Source organism: Podarcis liolepis (genome assembly GCF_965112155.1).
Source record: "Podarcis liolepis genome assembly, chromosome: 8".
NCBI classification, from domain to species: domain Eukaryota; kingdom Metazoa; phylum Chordata; class Lepidosauria; order Squamata; family Lacertidae; genus Podarcis; species Podarcis liolepis.
Window position 1 is genome coordinate 64,622,983 of NC_139560.1, and position 21,010 is coordinate 64,643,992.

The following is a 21,010-nucleotide window of genomic DNA, read 5'->3' on the forward strand; positions in this document are numbered from 1 at the left end:
TCTGCACTACTATGAGTCACAGGAAGGATTTCCCTTCCATCTACTTGTTCTTTTGGAATAATTCATTAGCTAAACGTTTTATGTGCCACAGTCAGTCACACTCTGACTCAGACACTTCTCCCGCCCCGCAATCTCCAAATCCTCAGTACTTGCCTGAACTCAAAACATGTTCTGGAAAACAAGTTAATGTGAGGTTTGTTTGTTTTTAAAAGCCTTTGATTATAATAGCGAGAGAAATTCTCTTTGGCACAAACGGAGGAAAAAGATAATTTTTTATCTTATTGCCATTGCAGTTAGGATACTTGGAGTCAGGAAGGCTTTTCGCCCTACGATTACACATACTCCGTACACAAAACCACCACATTAGCAGCCTACTGCATTTCACGCATACCTCGTCCCTTGAATTTCACCATGATTCGTTGTTCACAATCATTTTAAGCACCAATTGAAATTTTGCACATTTTGTTTATTACCGCTCAGGCTTGGTACACACACAAAAAAGCTCTTGTTTTGGTGATGGGTGTGGCAGACAAAACATTGTGATCTCTCTAGCTGAACAAAATTCAAAAGGAAGGGAAGTGGAAGCAATACATATGGGAGGAAATGCTCCGTATGTTGTGTGTTCCAGTCTGTACTAGAGTTCTTTGGAAGCGTACCATTAAATTTCAGGGTGCTGAGAAGTGCTGTCATACCACCTGAATGTTCCCTGTATCAAAAATCCTTGGTCCTTGAAAAGCTAGCATATCAGGGAGCGTTCTGACCTATCATAGACATAACAGTGAGATATCTTTTGTCTTCCTTTAGATGTTACAGGTGGTGGCATTCCAATGGTGTTTGAAATTAGCCAGGCGCCAGGCGCGTTTTGCACCTGGGCTTGGACCACTTGCGACCAAGTGAAGATGCCTGGGCACCAGGATGGTGCCTGACAACTCCACCATCTGGGGATCATTGGATCTGGACAGCTTCCACACACTAACACCCCATCCTGTAGATATCTATCAGTTATAATTTATCTGCACACTCGGAATGAATTTCTAGAACCAAAATGCTTTTTGTGTGTGCATCCTGAGCAGGAGCAGTCACCATTAAGAAAAAGAGGTTGGAATAGGCCAATATATATGTGGACTGTCCCTGGATCAAGTGACTTTTCTTCTTTAAGGTCTCAAAGCTCTGAACCTAGCTCAAGGTTGCCATCTGAACTAGCCAGATGTTCAACTGAGACTCAATCACAGTCAGTCCATCATTCAAAAAATAAGACTTTAGAGTTGTCTTCTCCAAAATGACAACTAGGCATTCCATTCTGGTGACTGCAATCTTGGTTTAAGGAGCCATTTGGCGCCTAGCTTAAATACCTGAGTTTCTAATACTGCATTCCAATATGAAACAGACATCTGCATTCTGAAGTGGAACACTGCACCTGGCTGTTGCTAAATCGCTCTCGCTCTGCTATTGAGACAAATTCAAGCTACACCTTGCAACTTTCTGTGTTGATCTAACATTACAAGCCACAAGACAGAGAACTAGGAATAGTCAAGCAAAACAGGTACAAATTGATTTACTCAGGTCTTCCCAAACGTACGTTTGCTGTCTGGACAGTTCATGCTCAAACACCTTGCAATCTTGCTTAGATTGCTAGTTTAAGCACACACAGCCCTTTCAAAATTCTGACTGCCCCTAGCTTTTGGGGGGTCATTTTAGGCATGTGAACGTCATATGATGAAGACAGACAAAACGTTTTTTTTAGAGCAGTGGGGCTCTTCTGGAAACATCTCGCTGCACTCAGTTCAATATATGCTTGTTCATCTCCAGGATTGAGCTTTGAAGGCAAAATAAAAGGTGTTTTGGTGTTTTTTTTAATTTACAGCAGAAGCTGACTATGGACAGCACTTATCAGTTCCCAAAAGGTCACCAAGAACTCTTAGTTCAACCTGGATCCCAAGTTAGTTTTGTACTTATTCCTTTTCTTTTTTAAAATGATAATAAACATAACACAAATATACAGGCAACTTTTTTTTTTAAGGTGGGTGCCCCAATTTAAGAATGAGAAAAGTGTGGACAGCTACACCAGCATTTGATGCACTTGTATGGACATCTCTCATTTCAGCTCCAGGAGAAACCCAGGATTCCACTATGAGTGCCCCTTTTATATTTGTCTTTATTCCTATTCAGCTCACTCTTTGCCCTAGATTCTTTTGGGTGGGGAGAAGAGAGGGTGCTTAACTACATAAAAATCCTGCTTTGATTAGGAGCTCCAATTAGTTGCCTATCTGATCCTTTCTTGCTCCTAAGAGATCATAAGTCTAAGGGCAATGACCATACCAAGGGCCTAGGAAGAACGCAGGAGTTTTCTTCTGCTCTTAAGATACAGCTCTTGCCATGCAAAAGATGTGCATTGCAAGAGAGGGAGGTGAGCCATCAAAAGGTCAGGCTCACCTTAGGCTGCCAGCGGATGCTGCAGAAGAGGTAAAACAAAATTGTGCCAATCAGCCTGGGAACAGCTTCTTCACCCGCTAGACTAAGAAAGACACTTAACATTTATTTCCAGAAAGAAAAAGGAGTAGGGGAACTCAGAATGTCAAGGCTTTTGGTCTATTCAGACAAGCATTAAAAAAAATATCCTTGGAACATTAGAACATTTCTGTGAGCCTACTAAAATAGCATTAATTCTATCTCTTTTTTTAAAGCATTATATAGCAGCAGCTCTTATGTTGCCTGCACTATTCAGTATAAAGGCTCCCTGTAACTTCATTGTAATGCAGACCCCTAGTACTTATTGGTGCTTCTTATATAATCATCAGATTGTATAACCTAATTGTGTCTGAAGTGCTCATGAAAAATGAGACATCACTTTAAAATCGGTTAATAATTCATTGGTGCTATTTAGGTGGAAAAAATACTTTTAAGCATCTGGAGCAGCTGGCACTTTTTATTGACTTGTTCATTTGAAATGGGCTAAATACTAGTAATAAATATTTGGGCTCCATCTTTCACTGTTGGACGAGGGCCCTTCAGTCCCTGAAAAAGTCAGGCATGTGAGACTATTCCAGCTTCTTTCTTACATTTGGTGCTGAGAAATGTTTTTAAATGATTAGGAATACAGAAAGCAGCCTTGTAACAAGTCATATTATTGATCCGTTGACCCAGGACTGTCTACCCAGTGTGGAATAGTGGTCAGTGTGTTGGACTAGGACCTGGGAGACAAAAGTTCAAATCCCCATTCAGCCATATAGGTCACAGGGTGACCTTGGGCCAGTCACAGTCTCTCAGCCTAAGTTGCTTCACAAGGTTGTTGTGGGGTGGGGGGACCTCTAGGGGTACAACACCCTGGATGGAAATTTGGCTAGAAACACAATGAATATAGAATATCCTAAGTGACAACAATTTGTCAGGTTCCCAGGTATGGTTTGTTCCTGACATGGACTACGCAACCTTTTCTAATGGAGCTCCTAATTGTATCTGTCTAACAAATGAGAGCTTCCGGGTCATGTGGCCAGCAGGACTAAGCTGCTTCTGGCAAACCAGAGCAGCACACGGAAATGCTGTTTACCTTCCCGCCGGAGCGGTACCTATTTATCTACTTGCACTTTGACGTGCTTTCGAACTGCTAGGTGGGCAGGAGCAGGGACTGAGCAACGGGAGCTCACCCCGTCGCGGGGATTCGAACTGCCGACCTTCTGATCGGCAAGTCCTAGGCTCTGTGGTTTAACCCACAGCACCACTCATAGGAGCGCCGCAACCCCAGAGTCGGTCATGACTGGACCTAATGGTCAGGGGTCCCTTTACCTTTACCTTTAACAAATGAGAGCACTAAGCAGAGGGCGGGTGAGGTTTACCAAATTGACACAAACCAATCTTCCAATCAATATCCCTCTGTCCCAATACTCTTCTCTAGTACTTCAGCAATATCAATCCCTTCCCACAACCCAAACACACGTACACCTGGCTTACTAAGTACACACCATCTCCTATTGAAAAATAATGATAAGCCACACTTCTAGACTCTTTATTGAGCAACATGCTTTGGCTCAGTTCCATGCTGCAGTGTGGCACCTTTGTTCAGAATCTAAGATGACTTCCCACCCAACAAAGTGAGCAACTTCTGCATTTCTCAGTCCAACTCCAGGCCTCTCGAGAATTGCAAAATCCTTGCCAAGGGCTTTTCTATACAATATGCTGGTTCCAGACTTGGTTCTTGTTATTTTCTTTTCACTGTGAACTAAGTGCAACTTAGTCTAGATTCAAACATGTATCTTCCTAATGCAATAAATTATTTCCCATTAACTGCACACAGTCTTTACATTTTCCTTTTTGGCGCATGGATGTCAACCACCTTGTGAAAATGTGATGCCTCCCATAGACTTTCATTACTTGTTGTGAGAGCTATATGGAACGCGGTTCCTTTAGTGTCGTGAGAATCTACTGGGTGTTACTTGTATATATATGTGACAATTCCTTTGCTTACCTCTCTTCCCACCTGTGCTATTTTGTCACTGAGCTATGCTTCCCTCCATCTTGGAACCTAACCACAGACTAATAACCCAAAATTTAGGAATGTGCTCTATACCCTCTTTGCTTCATGTAAAGGTAAAGGACCCCTGACAGTTAAGTCCAGTCACAGACGACTCTGGGGTTGCGGCGCTCATCTCGCTTTACAGGCTGAGGGAGCCGGCGTTTGTCCACAGGCAGTTTTTTCGGGTCATGTGGCCAGCATGACTAAGCCGCTTCTGGTGCAACAGAACACCAAAACCAGAGCAGTGCAAGGAAACATTGTTTACCTTCCTGCTGGAGTGGTATCTATTTATCTACTTGCACTTTGATGTGCTTCCAAACTGCTAGGTTGGCAGGAGCTGGGACCGAGCAACGGGAGCTCACCCCATCGCGGGGATTCGAACCGCTGACCTTCTGATCAACAAGCCCAAGAGGCTCAGTGGATTAGACCACAGCACCACCCGCGCTCCATGGGCTCAGGGTAGATTGCAGTAATTTCATCTAAGTTACCAGATACCAAAAAGGGCTTATAGCCACTTAATTGTATGGATGTCTGGATGGTATTTCTTTAGATAGTTTTTTCTTCATTTAGTAACTGGCAGTGTAGTTTGCAAAACTTGTTTTTCCATAAACCATGGGTATCCTTGCACATAGATACCCTATAAATCTTTCCCCAGTTCTTAATTTCTGAGAGACAATAGTTAAACAGATATGATCCCTGCTCACTTTATATCACCGTGCATACAAGTTTTCCTTAATCCACTTCTGAGTTTTATCTGCATCAAAGACCTGTACTTTTGCATTCAGAAGCCCTGTCTTATGCTAAACTGCCAACTTGTCTGCTCGCTATGCAAGCAGAAGCAAAGCTGTGTACCACACGGAATCCCAGCAGAAGTTCAAGTGCCATTAGAGAACCACAACTTTCAGAAATCCAGCCTTCCTTTCAAACAAATAACTTGCTTCTTAGAAAAAGATGTAATGGGATTATCATACAACAAGACAATATTTGTTCCTCCTATGCAAACACACACAGATTGTGAGCAAGGCTATATTGATTCTGCCAAAGAATACCAAACTACAGCATACATAATGGATGTGTCAGAAACGATAAAATCAGAGGAGTCAACATTTCCAAAACATTACAGGCTTCTCTTAAGACAAAATGAAAGCTCAAAAAAAACCTCAGCGGCAAATTAAATATAGGCATAAAGACAAATTACAAGAAGGAGAAAACAAATGATGCATATGTTTTTAACACACTGTACGTGGGCGTAGCTATGAGCAACAGATAGTGGGAGAGCACAAACATTCACAGCTTCCACTGCCACCAACTTAACCACTGCCTTAAGTGAAGAGGAGTGATGGAGGTGAGTGGAGGATAATTGGGCAAGGTTAAGAGGCTGGCTAGTGAAAAGAAAAGGGAAAAAGAAAATGGGGCAGCCTAACCATTGAATATCTAAGTGCAAGTTTCAAGGCAAGATAAAGGGATTTAGTCTGGTTGGAAGAAAGAGAACCAGAGGAGGAGGAGGAACTGGGATGAGGGAGCAAGCAGGAACATACAGAAACATATGAAGCTGTCTTTTTCTGTACTGGTCCCATTTTTCTCTGACAGAAAGCCGTTTTCTTAACATCTCAGGCAGAGGCATTTCCCAGCCCCACTGCCCAAGATCCTTTCACTGAATATATCTGAGATTGCATCAGAGACCTCCTGTATGCAAGGCACAGGAAATACCCAGGAGTGGATGACATGGTAGGATGCTGCTGCTGCTGCTCACCTGATCTCTTCATCGGTCACATCGCTACTGCTTACCAGAAAGCAGAGGGGGAGCGGCAAAGTGGCGACGAAGCTGGCACGGTGCAAATGCACCAGCAAAACCAATCCGGCATTCGTGCCACTGAGTCTACAATGCGCCACTCTCACTGAAGAAGAAGAAGAGTTTGGATTTGATATCCCGCTTTAACACTACCCTAAGGAGTCTCAAGGTGGCTAACATTCTCCTTTCCCTTCCTCTCCCACAACAAACACTCTGTGAGGTGAGTGGGGCTGAGAGACTTCAGAGAAGTGTGACTAGCCCAAGGTCACCCAGCAGCTGCATGTGGAGGAGCGGAGACGCGAACCCGGTTCCCCAGATTACGAGTCTACCGCTCTTAACCACTACACCACACTGGCTCTCACTGCCATCTCTTCTTGCTCCCCCTCTACCTCCGGCCCCCAAGCAGCAGCAGCAACGTGACCGACAGAAGGGCAGGTGGGCCGCAGCGCCTAACCATGCCAGTTGTGGAGCTACAGAGCTCTTCAAAGACAAAAGAGGAAAATCCTATTGAGGAATGCCTATCTACTCACTCACTTTGTCCCGCTGAATTCCACTGGGCTTACTCCCAGCTTAGTGGCGTTAGGATTGGAGTCTTATGCATCTACGTTTTTAGGGTGGAATTCAACACAATGCTAAGGAGGCAGCTCTATCTTGCCTGGTTCTGCTTGCATGGTGGAACAATCTCTCCCTGCCCACTGTTCTGGGGGTTCTCCCACTTCTCCATACCTGATTTGGAAAAAGCTCAGAGGGTACATGGAAGGAGCAAGGTCCCTGTTGTGCTAGCAAGAGCTTTCTTCGACTAGCAGAACAGGCCTTAATATTTATTTTGAAAATGTATAAACCATATAAACCATCCCTTCATCCAAACCTGGATTTCAGGTTAGTATACAAATATATTTAAAGTTGCAAACATCTTATACAGCAAGCCAACAGTGCAATGCAGTTGAGAAGTAAAAGCATACAACCAGCTGAAAATGTCACTATCTAACATACCTGGGCATAGTGTATATGCCAAAACACAGTGTTAGTGATAGGTGTAACACCCTCAAGAGGGCATTCTGCACCCCTCTCTCTTTTGTACACCCATGATGCACTTCTTCTGAGGCGAAACCACATGACATTCTCTTTCAGCCCTTGGGTAGGCAATACATTGAAATAAGAAACTTAATATGAGAAATATCACTACACCTGGCTCGCTGCTGAAAAACTTTCCCTCACAGTTTTGTTTTTGCCTTGAAAAACAACTCATTGTTCAGCCAGAAATCTAAGAAATGATCAACAAAATGACAGGTTTTTGTGGCACAGGTGTTAATTTATCAAACTAAGTTTTTCCCTTCTGGTTTTGTCACAGCCATTTTAGAAAGAAATTAAGAGCTGATTCACACATCACATTTCCATACAGACAGCCTGACAGGCAAGTCTTAAAAACGTACTATAAATCTATGAACAACTTTAAGAATTGATTCGCATTTTACTTTTTGACACGTTCAAGTGCCCTTGACACTATTTGTCCTTCACAGTGGCTCACAGTGAATATTTCTTATGCGGGAGTCCCCATGTGGTGATAACCAGAATTTACTACTTCAGAGAGATTTTGTTCAAATAAAAGAGAACAAATACCAGCTGCCACCCCGTTTTGTTTTGTGCTACTGAAGAAAGAGATGACTTCGTTTTCTGTCCATCCTTACATTCAAGTGATAAGCAGTATAGTTCTGACACTCCCTTTTAAGACTCTGCTGAAGATCAAGTCAAAGTCACATAGGTGATACACACAACTATTTGTTTACTGACCTCTCCAGCCCAGTCAACCTGAGCTGTTTTTTGCAAATGCCATCACCAGAATGGTTTGCCCCACATTCAAGACTGCCTGCTAACTGAGCTTCACGGACTCTTCCAAATTCACCAAAGCCAGGCCCAACACACATGCCTAATCTCATCAACAGCAATGCAATGTCTTGTTTCAAAATCCCTACAGTAGTATTGAGTAATTGCATTTTCCAAACACAGAGACGTTGCTATTGGGAAGATGGACCAGGCTACCTGCCTCAGCTTTTGCATGACATCTGTACAACTCATAAGACATTTTCTGCAAAGAAGATATAAGCTGCAAGACGCAAAGCATTAAAAGCTCTTTTCTCTAAAACACAGTCCGCAGCTTGATATATGCTTCAAAAGACTGCTTCTCCAAAATTTTTTTTGGAACGGATTTATAAATTAAACAAGTAAAATTATGCCTACAAGGTAACATTAGCATGCCTTTTCCATTAGCTACTGGTTAATTACTTACACTGCGTGATGGACGGTTTTTCACGTGTCAGGCTGAAAATTGCTTAACACAAGGGTGTGCAATTCAAGCCATCCTGAGGGTCATTTTATTACCATTAGTAGACAACATGAGCCATGCCATAGGCTATAGACAGCCTGTAATAAGTGCTAGCGGGATTCAAAGTATGACACACATCTCTGGGCTTGTGCATGCTCCATATTGCCAAAAAAAAACCAGCTTGCAGTCTGAAAGATATGTCCCATCACAGAATCCCCTACATTTACCTCCTTCAACATGTTTTTCTCTCTCATTTCCATTCGTTTTTTGCATGCCAATGATTTCTAAAATTTTGTATCACAAGGTTCACCCAACTCTCCATGCTCATACTATCAACAGTTTTAACATGTCTCCATCCAGAAAAGGAAGAGGACAGGGCAATTTTCTTTGTTTTGCTTTAAATGAAAAGTTACATACAGTGGCACCTCGGGTTAAAAACTTAATTCGTTCTGGAGGTCCATTCTTAACCTGAAACTGTTCTTAACCTGAAGCACCACTTTAGCTAATGGGGCCTCCCGCTGCCGCCGTGCCGCCACTGTGCGATTTCTGTTCTCATCCTGAAGCAAAGTTCTTAACCTGAGGTACTATTTCTGGGTTAGCGGAGTCTGTATCCTGAAGTGTCTGTAACCCGAGTTACCACTGTATATAGTCTGGTGCCACAACACATTGATGTTACAAATAGCCAACCTCTGAAACTGTTATGAGAAGAAAAAGTGAAATCCCTTTCACGCTTCACTTATTCACAAACAACCCACAAATTCATTCAAAATGGTGATGGACACCCTTCCTCCTAAGCGGAGGGTTCATCCCCACGGTCAATCTCTGCTCCTGATGCCCTTGGAGCCTCTATAAAGTACAGAATAACTGAAAGGATAATTCCTGATTCTTCTACCAGCATGACTCAACCGCTTCTGGCGCAACGGAACACCGTGACAGAAACCAGAGCGCACGGAAACGCTGTTTAGCTTCCCTCCACAGGTGTACTTTCGAACTGCTAGGCTGGCAGAAGCTGGGACAGAAGAATGGAAGCTCACCCCACTGTGGGGATTCAAACCGCCGACCTTCTGATTGGCAAGCCTAAGAGACTCAGTGGTTTAGAGCACAGCCTGGGAGTAAGCACCACTGAAAACAGTGGAGCTTATTTTTGAGTACAGTGGTACTTCGGGTTACAGACGCTTCAGGTTACATATGCTTCAGGTTACAGAAGCGTACCCAGAAATAGTACCTCGGGTTAAGAACTTTGCTTCAGGATGAGAACAGAAATTGTGCTCTAGTGGCGCAGCAGCAGCGGGAGACTTCAGGTTAAGAACAGTTTCAGGTTAAGAACGGACCTCCGGAATGAATTAAGTTCTTAACCCAAGGTACCACTGTAAACTTAAAACTAGGCTTAGGCTGCTACATTGGGGTGTCCAGTTGCTTACTTCTCATGGTCAGGTATATTCTACATTCATCATGCTAAGGTTGTTGTGTGTGAAAGCAGGCCAAGGAACAGATTTTACTTTCTGCAGTTCCAAATTTCACTATAGGCCTGAGCCAAGTGTTGGAAAGTTCCCTTTCAAGCATAGGATAGAGAGGAAGCTGAATCACACTCTAGGAATTGAGACACAAGGGTTGCAGAATCTTTAACCAAGAAGCGCAAAGAGAAAGAAAATCAGAGGCGGAAGAGAGCGACACCTGCTAAAGCTTTTGCCCTTCCCTTTCTCTGACTTTTCAGCGGTTCAGTGCATACTTCTATTCAAATGTAAGTGAAATCAAGGAAAGGTTTCTCAACAAATCAAAGAAAGGTTTCTCAGTAAAATACTCTTCTGTGCGGCATTATCTTTCGGAACACAAAGCATAAGAGGTCCGACAAAGAATCTATAAGACATGAAACAGTGCAACAAAATTCTTCACTCACAACTAAACGTTCAAAACCGGAAACCTCAAAAGGTTTGGAGACTTCACTGAAACCTGAAATGTCCTCAGGTTTCCCTCCAAGGAACAAACTCTTTTCATCATAAATTACATGTGACGATGCTCTGATGTTTCAAACTCGCTGGGGACCGGGATTGTGCCTTTTGATTTACCCTCAATGTTCCTACCACATTCCTCTTATTGCTTATGTATAGGGAACAAGGCAACCGTTGCTTGAACAGGCGCACTCCCAAGGAAAGCAAGCATTTCATTACTTAGAAAAGGAAGAAGCACAGCTAATAAGATTCCAATGCTCAACTCCAATCTGTCATAATGTTTTGTGCGTGTGTGTTAATATAAAGACCTTTATTGGCAACTTTTTCAGTGCCTTGTCATTTTTTTTAACCGACACATTAAACAAGCTGTTAGCTGGCCAAACAGTGACAACTTAAGGATGCTTTAGGATTTCCTGAAACCTTGAAAATACGGAGTAGAGTGGTATGTGCCCTGATCAGTGGCGCAGCATGGGGGAGGGTGCTACCAGGGTGATTGCAAAATTTTAGGGGCAAGCCTCTGCCTGGCTCCCTGTAACTTAACTTCTCGTAGTGAGGGAACCGCCAGAAGGTCCTCAGTGCTGGATCTCAGTGTCCAGGCTGAACGATGGGGGTGGAGATACATCTTCTGGCATACACCAAGTGGCAGCTAAACCGTCAGGCTATTTGAACTGCTTCTATCCCAAATGGTGCATCTTTAAGAAGTGCGCTTGACCTTGCTTTCCCCTGCCTCTCTTCCGATCTCTTTTTCTTTGTCATCTTTTAAACTGTAAGCCTGGCGACAACTGCAAGCTCCTCTGGAAGCCTTCTTGGGGTAAAGGTAAATAATTAGGTTTTATGGAATCGATGTCTTGAGCACACGAGCAAAGTCTGCCCTGGCAGGGAACTCCTCTCAACCTACCATCCAACACTGCAGAAGGAAAGACGTTTAGTCTGGCTTTGGTGAAAAGCCTTCGATAGCTTGGTACTGTCAGGTTTTTAATGTAAGATGTTAACTTAAAGACATGCCCATATTGTACTCCTACTGCCAGCGGACTACAGACTGTGTGTGATTGAGATCACAAGTCACTGTGTGCATTATCCCATAATCTTTGTTTTAACGTCTTTAGGGCGCCTTCATAACGCAGGTAATACAGTTGGGGGGGGGTGACAGACCAATAGAGGTCCAATGGAAGGTGTCCATTAATCTCTCTTCTAGGTCATTTAAGAATAGACAAAACAATGTGGGGGCCAAAATGCATCCCTGTCTCACCCCCCTAGTCATCTCGATGCTGTTTGATAACTGTCCCTGCCGACCGCATCGGACCTGCAGTTTGGTTCCATTGCACAGGGCTTTTATAAGAAAGGGCTTTTATAAGAAAGAGGAGTCATTTGTCCTGCAAAATCAGATTTAATTTGGACCATAGCTGGGATCTGGGGATGGAGTCAAACGCTGATTTCAGATCCATGAAGGCCACATAGGCTGTATGAATTGTGTATTGCTTTGTAACGATTTGTTGGGTCTCTGGACCGTAATAAAGATTGATGATGATGAAATAATTATGTGGTCCAGCCTCTTACATTAAAAACTGGCCTTTTTGGTAAGGAGTCCTTGCTCAAACTGAGTCCTGACACCATCTGCAGAGATTCTACAGCCTTCCCAAAGCTGAGCAACCCTGTGTTGCACCCAAGGATATTCACACTTCTTTGGAGACAATACAATCTGTGCATGATTCCACCTCCAAAAACAAAATGAGCTCCCTCCCACTCCACTGTGCATAATTGGGATTGAGGTGTGAGTTTCTGGTTTACCAATTAATGCAGTAACCTCGCTGTGTCTGCTCTCTGTCTCCGAGCTGTTAGCAGGCACTTCTGCTGATGCAGATCTGTGGGTGTACAGCGAGCATGTGCTCCGAGCAGAGGCAACGTGCTGGAACGTGAGACTGATTGCGCTGGAAGCCTGTGCTAATAGAGATGTCGATGAAGCCAAGGCGTTTTCCATACCTGAGTTCACTAGCTGCTGCTCCATGACTCCGCAGCCCAAGACTTCCATCCACTCTCCTCGGAAGTTGATCTCCATTTCAAAGGAAGGGTGAGTAAATGGGAAATAGCAGTCCACCCATCTAATCTCCAGATCTGTGCCATAGAAGCAAAAAAAAGGGGGGGTGATTAAGATGCTTGCTTCCCCCACCCTTAGCAAAACTCGCCCTTCAGTTAGCAACATCAATTAAAGAAAACAAATAGAAAGCCAACTAATTTGCAGCACTTTTTGTGAGTGCAAGGCAATAAAGCTTGGATATTGTGAAGAGTCGTTGTGGGGGAGTGGGGAAGCACTCATGCCTTTTCTAATAGGAAAAACACTTTGGGCAACTCAGGCACCCTTTAAAACCAAATCAATCACTTGTCAAACTGCAGCAACCACCTGGCATGGCTGGAAAATGAGCCCAAGATTTTCCTGCAAATAGGTAATTCTGTTGGGCTCAGTAACCTGAAATGACTAACAGCTCCCCAGAGATAAAGAGTCATGGAATCATCGAGTTGGAAAGGGGCCACCAGGGTCATCTAGCTCAACCCCAGCAATGCAGGAATCTTTTGCCCAACGTGGGGCTCAAACCCACAATCCTGAGATTAAGAGTTGCTTGTTCTACTAACTGAAACTTATCCTTATTCTTTTTAAAAGCTGTTACCTTAATGACCTCTTTTAGGAAAGCAAATCTCCATAGGCATGTGTTCTTTTGCACTATTGCACCCTTTTAAATACAAAGTTCTTCTCCTCTGATTTGTGGCTCCGCTGCGACTATTTTATAGAGTTGCATAATGAATTAAAAACTATTTAATCAAGTACTGTACAGATATATTTCCAATATATATATATACACACACAACAAAGCGCCATTAACCAAATGGTGAGGGGAAACTGACACACACCAAAGAGGCTGGATAAAGGAAATGGTTTTGGGGGGAGGAATCACAGAATCATAGAATTGGAAGAGACCCCAAGGGTAATCTAGTCCAACCCCCTGAAGTGCAACTTACAATTGAGTTGTAAGACTCTTGCTTTGTGCCACAGGTGAACCAAACCTCGCCACTTTCAGACAGCTCTGGAAAAGCAGGATGGCAAGAAGAGAGCAACAAGCAGCAGGCACCGGGCCAGAAGTGAAATGTGGCAGAAGCGGGGGTGGAGCTTTGCACACAGGAACCTGCCTCAGTGGAATATTTTTCTCACTTATTCCTTATACAGTGGTACCTCGGGTTAAGAACTTAATTCGTTCCGGAGGTCCATTCTTAACCTGAAACTGTTCTTAACCTGAGGTACCACTTTAGCTAATGGGGCCTCCCGCTGCCGCCGCTGCACAATTTCTGTTCTCATCCTGAAGCAAAGTTCTTAACCTGAGATACTATTTCTGGGTTAGCGGAGTCTGTAACCTGAAGCGTCTGTAACCTGAAGCATCTGTAACCCGAGGTACCACTGTACCCCGCTTCTGCTTCCCAAGGGAAGCCCAAAGCAGCTTATGAGCAAAACAAATATTTGCTGTATGCAGTATGTTTACAGCACTTGCAGATCTGTGTGAAACTCCAGTTCCCATCAGCCCCCAACCAACACAGCAGGGGTGCCAATTTGAATAAAATATTGTCGGGGCCCAGGTAAGCCCCGCCCCATAATCGGTCACATGACGCAGTGCACACACACACACACACACACACACACACACACACACCACACCATTTGAATGGGAATGCCCATTAACTTTGGGGGGGGGGCAAAGCCTGCACGACGCCTGGGAGTTGGCTCCTATGCAACACATCCCATGGTCAGGGATGATGGGAGTTGAAGTCCAGGAATACTTGGAAGGCCACAGGTTATCCCAGCCTTGATTTATAGGAACAACAGGTAAAGGTGCATGGTAATAATTAAAGGGTCAATGTGACTACAAAGGCTTATCCAAGTGGGTTGTTGTTGTTTTTTGCTCGAGTGGCTCTTGCTCTAGTGCTGTACGAGATGTTCTTCGATGATTTGTTTATTTGTTATATTTGTACCTCTCCTTTCCTTTTAGACATTCAAGGCAGCATACCTTGATTCCATCTTCACAACAACCCTGTGAGGTAGGTTAGGCTGACAGATAGTGACTGTCCCAAGATCATCCAATAAGTGGGGAAATTGGAAATGAGTCTCCTCAATCCTAGCTCCAACTGTGTAGCCAGGCATATGCAGACAATTAAGAAAAAAAATATTTTTTGTAGCAGTTAGCAGGTGATCTGTAAGTTTATATTTTATAAGATGTTAATTTCTCTCTCTCTCTGTGTGTGTGTGTGTGTGTGTGTGTGTGTGTGTGTTGTAAACAGCATCGCCTTGGTTTTTTCCTAATGAAATCGTGGTACGCAAGTTTGGTTTTTTTAAATAAACAAACATTATGACCGTGACACAACACATCCAATTCGTAGGGAGAACAAATCCGAGAGAAAGCCACAAACGCTTTGCAGTATACATTGCTTTGCCATGTTGCTGAAGATCAATTACATTTCTATACATATTAAAAGAAGTGTGGATGAATGGCAATCCATTATCCAGCATTGTATTTACAAGGGAGGCAGCCTTAGGCAAGTCCCTATTATTTTGGACTCAGCTGGATAACACCGGCCTTACCGGCTGCCAAGATTACTGAGAAAGTGGGGGCATGGGAAGAGCTTTGAAGGGCCATAGATCAGAGGTGGAGAACATGCTTTGCATGCCGAAGGTTCCAGATTTAAACCCCCACCCCTCCGCCTCGGCTTCTCCAGATACAGCAAGGAAAAACTCCCGTAAAAAGCTCACACATAACCAGCCCAGAATTATAAAGCATAATAAAAACAGTCCGCAATTATGCAGTCCAATTAAAACCAATCTATAAAACCAGCAATGGTAAGATGAATCTTCAGAGGCCATTTGAACATCATACAGTAGAGGCTTGTCTTATCGCACATGGGATTGCACCCCACAAATAGGAGGCCACTGTTTAAAAGTCCCTGTTTTGCAGGCCATTGGAAATATTGCTTATTGCCCTGTTTACCTTCAGTGTAATGTTGTCATCAGCTTGCACACAAGACACCCAATACATTTTATCCAGGTTCATGTACAAAGTGAGTTTCAAAACAGAGAGGTGACATGGGTTGATTGTATAAAGCAAAAATGTCAAGTATTCATACAAACCCCAAACAGGAAAATTATTGACGGTAAAAAAGGACTGTTAGACACCTTATTATTTGTGTAGGAGTTTTAATTACAACATTCTTTGCTAGATTTTCTGCTAAAAATAACTCTCTTTAACAGCTTCCAAGCGTGCCAACATATTGCATGAATTCTAACACTAACTGTGTTTCCCTGATAGATATTTATGTCAGCAATGAATACAAGATTTTTGCTGGGTCTCAGAGCAAAATTTGCCTAGTCCAGTATTCTATGGTAGCAATTCCTGTCATCCCTGATGACTGGCCATCCCGGCTGAGGCTGGCCAGTCAGTCTACGCTGATGGACAAAGGCTCTCCAGATTTTCAGACAGGAATCAATCCTGGCCCTACATAAGAGATGCTGGAAATGTTCTGCCCCTGATATTGTCATGGACTGGTTGGACGCAAAGGAATGGTGGGAGGAACTAGCTAGGGAGCCATGGAGGGAAGAAGACTCAGAACCCAGGGAGTGGTGGTGGGACAACAATGAATGGTCAAACAGAGAAGAAGAAAGAAGGGAGAAGGGAGAAGGGAGAAGAAGAAGAGGAGGAGGAAGGGGTGTCGGAAGCTAAAGAGTGCAATTCTTGAGAGCATGGATTGTTTGTGGCAAAAGGTATCGTCCGGGTGCTGTGATAGCATCAAAATGGGTTAGGAGATACAGTAAAATTAGTGGACCCTAATTAGTCATGCCCATTAATGTCAATGGGTCTACTCTGAGCCTGACTAACATTGGATACAAGCCAGTGAGCCCGTTGTCACAATGCTTCAATTGTTTTCCAGGGATGGATAAAATGGGCATCACTAGTGAGCAACACTGAGATTGGGGAGCAGTTGGTGTTTCCGGGCATGCTGTCGGCACTGATGCCTTCGCTGCTGCATTAAACCATTTCAACTGCTGTTGGCTGAAGGAAGCATATAGTGGTACCTCGGGTTACATATGCTTCAGGTTACATACACTTCAGGTTACAGACTTCGCTAACCCAGAAATAGTGCTTCAGGTTAAGAACTTTGCTTCAGGATAAGAACAGAAATTGGGCTCTGGCGGCACGGCGGCAGCAGGAGGCCCCATTAGCTAAAGTGGTGCTTCAGGTTAAGAACAGTTTCAGGTTAAGAACGGACCTCAGGAACGAATTAAGTACTTAACCCGAGGTACCACTGTACAGCATTGTAAGTATGTCGGGATCACGTTAGCAGGATCATAGGACCAGCGCATGAGACACCTACCATCACCAAAGAGATGAGCCACAAGTTTTGTCAATGCCATTTTCAAGCTGTGTTCCATGAGCCTTGCTGCTTCCATGGTGTGTGTCTCTTGCTTGTGAGGTGTGCGGTGGCCTTGTTCAAACAAGCAGAAGCTTTCTCCACCACCCACATTGCTGAATAGCTGTTCAAAAAAAAGAAAAAGGAAAGAATGAAAACAATCTCAGCGTCGGTACACCCCTTTCTGAATATTCAAAGCACTTTGCATATTTTATATGGGTTATCTTTACAAACTGACCTGTGAAGTTAAGGTCGAGCATTTTCGCTTTAGAGACTTTAAATATGAATTGCTGTTGCATTTCACAGACTTTCATTCCGCAGTGAGTTCATTCCCACTCAAGTCTCATTCCAGCAAGTTCATTCCAAGACAAGTGTTGTTCGAATTGAAGGCTTCCCAGTTCACACTCTTAGCAACTATCCCTCAACCTCTGACTGCAGGGGTGGAGAACCTGTGGCCCTCCAGTTGTTTCTAGACTACAACACCCATCATACTTGACAATCAAGCATACTGGCTGGGGTTGAAGGGAGTTGTAGCCCAACAACATCTGGAGTTCCCTAGTCCTGCCTTCAAAGATGCAGAGAAAATCCTGAAAACAACCAGTGTGTGCTTATAATGAATGCTCCTGATAGTGTACAAAACTGCTATAAAAATGCATTAATCCTCACAACCTACCTGCAAGGTAGGCTTCAGAGAAAGTGGGAGAGATAAATATGTGCCCTGGGGCAATCAGGAGCTACAGAGTTGAGCAGTGATTTGAACCAAGGTATTTACCTCAGTAATTTACCTCAAACCTCTCCCCCCCCAATGCCTTTGCTTTTAAAAATGCAGTCACTATATGTGCCCCTGTGGTCGCATTCAGGCAGCAGTTTCTTCTTTCAATCTAGCCTTTAAAGAACAGAGAATGGCTTGGGTTTCCTTACATCACCATTGAAGAAAAACGTGGTTGCCAAGAATTGCTAGAAGGGACAATGTCAGTACCAAAGTCTGGGGATATTTTTTTGTGGGTTGGGAGCTTAGGATATTTTGTAAGGAGTCAGAATACATTAATATAAGGCTTCCCCTGAAGAGAAATTATGCTGTGGGGGCAGAGTGTAAGAGCATCAGTAATATAATAATTATTATGATGAAGATTAATAATAATAATAATAATAATAATAATAATAATACGGTGGTACCTCAGGTTAAGTACTTAATTCGTTCTGGAGGTCCGTTCTTAACCTGAAACTGTTCTTAACCTGAAGCACCACTTTAGCTAATGGGGCCTCCTGCTGCTGCTGCGCTGCCGGAGGCCGATTTCTGTTCTTATCCTGAAGCAAAGTTCTTAACCTGAAGCACTATCTGGGTTAGCGGAGTGTGTAACCTGAAGCGTATGTAACCTGAAGGCTCTCTGTCTGGTTCCCTGTAACCTCACTTCTCGCAGTGAGGGAACCGCCAGAAGGCCCTCAGAGCTGGACCTCAGTGTCTGGACAGAACGATGGGGGTGGAAATGCTCCTTCAGGTATACTGGGCTGAGGCCGTTTAAGGCTTTAAAGGTCAGCACCAACACTTTGAATTGTGCTCGGAAACGTACTGGGAGCCAATGTAGGTCTTTCAAGACCTGTGTTATATGGTCTCAGCGACCACTCCCCCAGTCACCAGTCTAGCTGCCACATTCTGGATTAGCTGTAGTTTCCGGGGTCATCTTCAAAGGTAGCCCCACCTAGAGCACATTGCAGTAGTCCAAGCAGGAGATAACCAGAGCATGCACCATTCTGGCAAGACAGGTAGGGTCTCAGCCTGCGTACCAGATGGAGCTGGTAGACAGCTGCCCTGAACACAGAATTGACCTGTGCTTCCATGGACAGCTGTGATTCCAAAACGACTCCCAGGCTGCGCACCTGGTCCTTCAGGGGCACAGTTAACCCATTCAGGACCAGGGAGTAGCAGTAGTTACTCTGCATTAGCATAACCCACTAATACATTTTTGCCTGAATTAACCTAGCTGATTCCGTTGAAAAGGGGGCCAAGATGACACAGTGCTACCTGCTGATCCTAACTGCTGTTTCCTGATCAGGGGACTTCAAAGACCTATCCAATTAGCTTCTCTCCCTGCTAAATCAAAACTCCTGAGATACAAGCCCAACTGCCTTTCATCCTGCTACAGCAAGCCTGGACATGTCTCTTCTGAGATTGATATGACACACACACACCACCGAATCCTTGCCATTTTCTGAAGCCTTACAGAATCCTGCATGTTATCAGAGTGTGACGCTACTTCCTATCCTTTCCTATAATCTGTGAGCTTTCCACGCTATGTTGTGGGACACTTCATATCAAGGAGAAGATTGACAGCAAATAAGATTCCCTGACAAACAGCTGACCCACGACTGCAGCTCTTCTCCCGCAATCTCAAGGGCAGAGGCAGTGAATTCCGTTTTGATGCTTGAGGTGAAGTGGGAATTGCCACCTTGCCCTGCTGCCCAGCCCATCGCCTCCGGCCAGCGCTGATTTCTGGCGAGATCTCGCCAAGATCTCACAAGCTTCTGGCAAGATATTGCTGGAAATCAGCGCCAATGGTGGCACCACTTCTCGGGCAGCAGTGGAGTCAGTGGGGCAGGTAGGGTGAATGAGGGGGCACCGCTTAAGGCAGTGGCTTCACCCTGCCTCATGAGTGGGCTGGTCCTGCTCAGGGGAGCGTTATGCAATGTTATGCATTGCCACACAAAAAAGAGGACACAGGTGTGCCTAATGTTTGCATAGTGCTATAATTTAAACAGAAATATAACAATACATCTCAATGCAATACGTTTCCGAGCACAATTCAGAGTGTTGGTGCTGACCTTTAAAGTCCTAAATAGCCTCGGCCCTGTATACTTGAAGGAGCGTCTCCACCCCCATCGTTCAACCCAGACACTGAGGCTCAGTTCTGAGGGCCTTCTGGCAGTTCCCTCATTGTAAGAAGTGAAGTTACAGGGAACCAGGCAGAGGGCCTTCTTGGTAGTGGCGCCCACTCTGTGGAACACCCTCCCATCAGATGTCAAGTATACAACCTTTGTCTGAACATCTGAAGGCAGGCCTGTACAGTGGTACCTCGGGTTACATACGCTTCAGGTTACATACACTTCAGGTTACAGACTCCGCTAACCCAGAAATAGTACCTCGGGTTAAGAACTTTGCTTCAGGATGACAACAAAAATTGTGTTCCGGCAGCGCGGCAGCCGCGGGAGGCCCCATTAGCTAAAGTGGTGCTTCAGGTTAAGAACAGTTTCAGGTTAAGAATGGACCTCCAGAACGAATTAAGTACTTAACCCGAGGTACCACTGTATAGGGAAGTTTTCTAATGTTTAATGTTTTGTTATGTGTTTATATATGTTGGAAGTCACCCACAGTGGCCGGGGCATCCTTCACCCACAGACTAGTTTCTGCACACACTCACACGCTGCTGTTTATTCTCCAACCAGGCAAGCAAGACGCATGATCATAGTTCAAGGAGATGTTTCATCCAGGCAAAAAGGAGGATGTAAATGAAGGCTGGTGAGGGAGCTATAGCCTGGAGGAGAAGCTGTGTGGACTGCAATTGGCCCCTGGCTTCAAATTCCCCACCAAGTTCTAATAGTCGGTTAGAAGGTTTTGCCATTTTCTAGGGTTCCCCCCTCCCCAATGATTAAATGCCTTGTGTATGCAGTTGTGCCAAACTTCCTCTAAAGGAGGAGAATCCATACTCTAAATCCACTTAGTCTGGACCAACCCTTTTTTCTTTTTCTTTTGCAAATGCACTGCAGCCTCTAAACTGATGGATTAATAATGACACTAATGTGTAACTTGTGCATCAACAAGAACACTTCCTGCCATCACAATCACTCTCTGACACAATAAAACTTGTAAGATCACACCCTGGCCCCTGCACTGTCAGTCAATGAGTGGATACTAAAGTCGATGCGTTAATAATGGAGTACCCTGGGCTGCTTACAGTCGGGAGTTTTAGTTTGGGAAGAAAACAACACAAATTATTTTA

General features: G+C 44.2%; 1 protein-coding gene and 1 long non-coding RNA gene across 4 annotated transcripts in view; one reads left to right on the forward strand and one right to left on the reverse strand.

Annotated features, from left to right (window-relative positions):
- FARS2 (phenylalanyl-tRNA synthetase 2, mitochondrial) overlaps positions 1-21,010 on the reverse strand; it is a 190,797-nt gene that overhangs the window by 120,390 nt on the left and 49,397 nt on the right. For all 3 annotated transcript variants that reach the window (XM_083519489.1, XM_083519487.1, XM_083519488.1), the window contains 2 exons: positions 16,980-17,139; positions 12,555-12,686 (listed from right to left, as the gene is read on the reverse strand). In XM_083519489.1, the coding sequence (XP_083375615.1) occupies positions 12,555-12,686; positions 16,980-17,055 (208 nt within the window). In that variant the 5' untranslated portion in view covers positions 17,056-17,139. The remainder of the gene's footprint in view (positions 1-12,554; positions 12,687-16,979; positions 17,140-21,010) is intronic.
- Positions 17,151-20,887, forward strand: LOC310714537. Its single transcript, XR_014529880.1, has 2 exons — positions 17,151-17,695; positions 20,457-20,887. It is a non-coding gene; the product is annotated as an uncharacterized lncRNA (long non-coding RNA).